Consider the following 6,000-nt stretch of genomic DNA (forward strand, 5'->3'; position numbering starts at 1 on the left):
TACAAGAAGTTGTCCTTGGCCAAGCAAAGAACTCATCCCCAAATAGTTAATATTTAGGTAGCTGTGACCCTGAGGTGGTCAAGCAAACATTCCAAAACCAAGTCATTTATAATATCTTTAAATGAAAATATATTTTAGAAATTTTCTTGGCAAAGATGTTTGCTAAAATATCAAATACCAATCAGGGATTGGCAAAAAGGTGCTCTTCAGGCTTAAAAGAACACAACCCTATTTCTCAGTCATCCACCAGAAAGCTGTTGAAGTTCCAGGCAGCAAGTCTTTGGCAGGAGTCAGACTTCCTACATCATAATCTCTTTGCCCAAGGGCTACAGATATCATTCAATCTGGCCTAACTAGCACATTTTGCTGAGAGATGTCTATGTCACCTTCAACACAGAGGAGAAGCCCACTTACATCACTGCTTGTGCGTTCTTAACTCCAGTTACTTGAACAGAGGTATTCAGTTGTAACCATTAGGACCAATATAGAACAGTGTTGCCCAAATTTGCTTGGTGATGAGTATCACTTGGGGTCAGGACCAACTTTATGAGCTTGTGACCATTGCACAGGGCCCTGCATCCAGAAGAGTCCCCCATTTAATCTTCAATGCTTTGCATTTGTGTTTTATGACTCAAGTCCGATGAGACAATGAGATATACATAGGCTACGGACTTGGAACCTAGAATCACTGTAGTCTCACTTCTCACACCCCAAGGGGATGTATGTTGGACCTCCCACTCCCCTGTCTTGTGGTGCCTTGTCCAGCCCTGCCTCTGCCTCCTACCACTTGCCCAATGACCACTGCCACCCCCCAACCCATGGAACACAGACATATTCCCCTTCCTCATCCCCAATAGCTACCATAGTCATCTTCCTCCTGCACAGTCATATGGAAGGTTAAGATGGGTGCACACACCCTATGACATCTTTGGAGGGGGAATGGCCCCATGACTTCTCAGGACCAAAAGTGTGTTGCAGAAGATTTGGAGGGTGAATCATAGGGCAAGCTGCTTGGCAATCTCCATTCCAGATACTGAGCACATGCTGGCATGGAAGTTGCAATCCCTTGGGAACCCCTATTCTGTGAATGATTGCTGCAGTGGGCCAGTGGGAAGGGAAGATTGACCTACCCTTACCACTGCTGGGCATAGGGTACCAGTCAGGTGTGAGGAGGGTACATGCACTTGTATGCTAACTTGCAGGATGCAACCCCTGGGCACCTGTCAGTATCTGCCCTCCCAGTAAGTATCCCCTATTCCTGAGGGAGCAGGACATTAAATAGTAAATTAAAAACACCCTGATAGGTTGCCAGAAGTCACAGAAGGAAAGGAAATTTTTTTTGTATTTTAATGTCTTCAGTGCTATTTTTCTTGGCTTTTGAACAGGGGTCCTGCATTTTCATCTTGTAGTGAGTCCCACAAATTATGTAGTTCAATCTGGCCGGAGTGAGCACTTTTAAAACATACAGGTCACTGGCCCTTGGGAATTCTAAAACAGAGTTTTTCAAAATTATGTGTATGGATATTCCAAAGGTCCTCATTTTCTCTCTTCCCACCCGACCCCCCCAATATTCTGATTAAGTCTTGGTGGGCCTCCAAATCTGCATTTTACAGGCATCCCAGGTGATTCTACCACAATTGGCCCACCAACAATATTTGGAGAAATACTGGGTGCTTAGAAACATAGATTCTGGAGCTAGGAAGACTCAAGTTTGCATCCTAACTTTGCCACTAACCTTAGGGGAATTAATGCACATATTAATGCACACTGAGCTTAGGGGAATTAATGCATATATTAATTCACACTGACCTCAGTTAGCTCAGTGTAAATAATAATATTAATATCACTCTCTGACGTGTTGTATTAAATATACATAAAACACTTAGAACAGTGACTAGACCATCATAAGCAAGCAGTAAATGTTCCCCCAAATTAAGAAGACTGTTAAGTCTAGGTGGTGTGTACACTGGAGTTTATTATATTATGTGAGTTTTCCTACATTTTTTACAAGTTTTCAAAGTAAAAAAGCAAAAGCTAGAATGAGAAGGAAAGCTAGAGTATGGAAAAGGGGGTCAGAAGCTTGCAATGAGTCAGCCCCAGGGGTTGTGGGACACTGGTGTTCCTGTGTCTAGGACTTAGTGGGTGTTCAATTGAATTCAAGACAAAAAGAATCTTAACTAGAATATGTCCCAAGGACCTTTTCAGACTCACAGTGAAAGGAACTGACCATTCCTTTCTCCTAGTGTATGAATGGGCTTATGCCTGGGGCTTTGTGTGCTTTATGTAGTAAAAGAGCATCTATTCACAAGAGCTAGTCAGAGTCCACAAGTTTATCAAATGTTAAGTGTGCCCTCTAGCGTTTACTTTCTTTGCTTTCCTCCTGAAGAGGTGGATCAAGGACTTTGCTTACTTTGGAAGTGAAATTCTCCAAGTTCATCTAGTCATTGAGGTGGTGAATATATTCACTGTCTACCCTGATTATGCCGTGAATTTGCAGATGGAAGACTAGAGTGGCTTCTTCTCCAATAATGCCCAGGCTCAAAGCAGCACCCAAACACCTTTGTCCACTGTGACTCAAAATAAGGCATAGTTAAGTACACTGTTTAGGACAAAGATAGCTGACAAATCTAGCCATGGGCAGTCAAATATGGTTAGAGACAATGGAAGGAGTGAATGAGTGGATGGCCATAAACATAGCCTTTATGGAGGCCATAGGTCTCAGTTCATAATATTCCAATTTAAGAATGGCTTGAAAAGACCTCCTTTAAAAAATCAATAATTTTTCTCTTCAAATAACCTGCAGCAAAAAGATCTCCTCATGCAAGGACAGGAGACTCAAATAATAACTACTGAGCTCAAGGAGTCAAGTCAGCACATTTGTGAATGGGCAGTTCTGGCCATCAGAGAATCTGACTCACCTGGAAATGGAATCTGAGGGTCCCGGATTTCAAGAAGCTGTTCCCTGATATTTGCCTCATCTCGAGCTCCCCCTGGCTCTCACTGCACATTCTTTTCAAGACAGTTACATAAATGGCTTTTTTTATTATGCTCCAGAAACACTAATTAATCTGCAATGCTGATACTTTCCAGAAACACTCCAGTTCTGCCAGCACCTACAGGCCAACTTTTTTACCACTCCTATAAACAGCACACATTTATTTTGCTCTGTATCAAATTTATTATGTTATAAGATTTATCATTTTGTTTTCACAGGTCATTCTGAATGGTAAAATTCAGGCATTGTGTGGAGGTTCCATTATTAATGAAAAATGGGTCGTAACTGCAGCCCACTGTATTGAACCTGGTGTTAAAATTACCATTATTGCAGGTAAATAAACAAAAAGATAGTACTATGCAGCATCACTAGATCTTCTATAAGACTAGTATATCATATTTTACAAAAGTCTAATAAGATCATTGATAAATAAGCTGGGCTAATGGTAGAAGGGCCATATTTTCAAAGTCCAACTTGTTTTATCCTCCAAGCTCCCCAGAGTTCCTTTTGTGTACCCATATTAGTACTTACTTTAGTGGAAAACAGTTCTATATTGATGTCACTACAACACCGAGCCTTCTCAAAAGCTGTGTCATATCACAAATCTTTGTATTGCTGGTCCCTGCACAACCTGTAGTGGGCCTTCAGGTAACATTTTAATGAATGACCATAAAAAGTGGCCAAAATACTTGCGTTTGGGAAAGTCTAGAATAATTCATGACAAGTAGATTATCAACTGTGAACAACATTAAGACCTGTAACAGCAAGGGTGAATGAAACCATCTCTATGATGGGTCTTAAATCATGTTTTGGTCTGAGAACTATGCATTGCCCCTCATTACATTTTACCCAAATGATACCAATCTAAGATTAAGATCTTTGACACTTGACTACCAGTTAATTCAGTGATGCTGAATGGACAATCTGAAGGTATTTCTTTATGTGAAAGACTATTTGTGACTGAAGATAAATTTGTTTTCAGTGGGTGAAATGCTAGTTAAGTAATTGATGCTTCGTGGACACTTGGAAAATGTGTCTGTCTATGGGAAAATGTGTCTCTATGGGAAAGACAGTGACTGACAAAGAAATCTGTTTTCAATAGGTAAACATAACATTGAGATGGAGGAACAAACAGAACAAAAGCGAAATGTGATCCACACTATTCTTCACCACAACTACAATGCAACTGTTAATAAGTACAGTCATGACATTGCCCTTCTGGAACTGGATAAACCCTTAATGCTAAACAGCTATGTAACACCTATTTGCATTGCTGACAAGAAATACACAAACATCTTCCTCAATTTTGGGTCTGGCACAGTGAGTGGCTGGGGGAGAGTCTTCAACAGAGGGAGATCAGCTTCAGTTCTTCAGTACCTTAAAGTTCCACTTGTTGACCGAGCCACATGCCTTCACTCCACAAAGGTCACCATCTATAATAACATGTTCTGTGCTGGCTTCCATGAGGGAGGGAAAGATTCATGCCAAGGAGATAGTGGGGGACCCCATGTTACTGAAGTGGAAGGCATCAGTTTCTTAACTGGAATTATTAGCTGGGGTGAAGAATGTGCAGTGAAAGGAAAATATGGAATATATACCAGGGTATCCCTGTATGTCAACTGGATTAAGGAAAAAACAAAACTCACTTAAAGAAAAATGCATTTTTAAGATTGATATATTTGGGGTTGCAAATTAACAAGGTCATTTACTAACTAATCACTTTTCTATCTCATCAAATTTGAATATATACATTCTATGAATATTGTTTTTTCAGTTTATGGGAGAAGTCTAGCTAGAGTTGATATTTTACTAGAATAAGTAGATTAGAAAATGTAATCACTTGAGAAATACAGGGTCCAGCAGAAGTAAGGCCTGCTTGAGTGTGGTTGGTAGGGAAATAATATGGGTATAAATAATTTATAGTTTTAATTTGAACATTTCACCTAAAATGTCATATGGTATACTTGAATGTAATATTGTTGTGTTACAGAATTACATGCTTATGATTTTGTAATAAGAGATTTTGTAATAAAAAAAGTGTTATTTGTGCCAGACGTGTATGCTGTGGTAATCATTTGTGGCCATAACAACACTGGGAAGTTAACTTCTTTATCCTGCCCATCAGGCATTATGTTTATCCACTGAAGCAACTTCCTGATTCTCCTTCCTTAGCAGCATGCCATGTTCCAGATCTTTCTTAACCTTTCCCACCAAAACCCCAACATATATTAGAAGTGTATCCAGGATATTTGGTCTAGTCTGTCAAAAGTCCAGCACTACACTCATAAAGGAAGAATACAGGAGCAGCTGACAGGTTAAAACTTGTAAGAAACACTACTTCTTCTATACCCTTATTTTTGCATCCTTTAACTTTCCCAACTTCTAATCTCCAAGTCATTTTGTCTCTCTCTCTCTCTCCCCCCCTTCCCCCAACACATAGAGGAGGGAAGGGGAACATCATATTGTTTTACTGGTACACACAATTATATATGTCTATCAAACCCAGACTAGCCTTCAGCTTAGTGTTGGACTTGCTTATCTGAACATAGGGATTAAGTAAGTCCTAAAGAACTTGGGTGAAAAGTTCTCTCAGAGAGTCACGTTATTAAAATACATACATAATGGAAGGAATGCCTTATCAGAATAGTTTCCTAAGATCTTGTAATTGTGTAGTTATGGAGGTCTGACCAGAGTTGGCTGTACAAATGTAAATTTGCGTGGCATTGTAACTAAGAAAGCTGAAAAGATGTTAAGAAAAAGAGAATAGTCAGTTTAATCTAGAGTGAATTCTGCAAGGAAGAATTCATCAGTGTGTCTTCAGTACTGACCAGGGCTAAGGAAGAAGTTGCCCAGACCAGAGAACATGAGCATCATGTCCCTCTAACTAGTGTATCCCTGTAGTGGAGAAGGGTACACCAGGTTCGCAGACGTGAGTCATTCCAATGAGGCTATTAACTCTCCCTTTTCTGGCTTCATGCCCACTGAGCAACTTTTTATTATAATTA

The 6,000-nt window shown here is 40.0% G+C and overlaps 1 protein-coding gene across 1 annotated transcript in view; it reads left to right on the forward strand.

Annotated features, from left to right (window-relative positions):
- Positions 1-5,044, forward strand: part of F9 (coagulation factor IX) — a 34,157-nt gene extending 29,113 nt beyond the window's left edge. Inside the window, exons 7-8 of the mRNA XM_037127489.2 lie at positions 3,214-3,328; positions 4,098-5,044. Of these exons, the coding sequence (XP_036983384.1) occupies positions 3,214-3,328; positions 4,098-4,645 (663 nt within the window). The 3' untranslated portion in view covers positions 4,646-5,044. The remainder of the gene's footprint in view (positions 1-3,213; positions 3,329-4,097) is intronic.
- Positions 5,045-6,000: the final 956 nt, after the last annotated feature.

The sequence above is a fragment of the Artibeus jamaicensis genome, unplaced genomic scaffold (assembly GCF_021234435.1).
Source record: "Artibeus jamaicensis isolate MK-2021 breed Jamaican fruit bat unplaced genomic scaffold, CSHL_Jam_final contig_240, whole genome shotgun sequence".
In the NCBI taxonomy this organism is placed as follows: domain Eukaryota; kingdom Metazoa; phylum Chordata; class Mammalia; order Chiroptera; family Phyllostomidae; genus Artibeus; species Artibeus jamaicensis.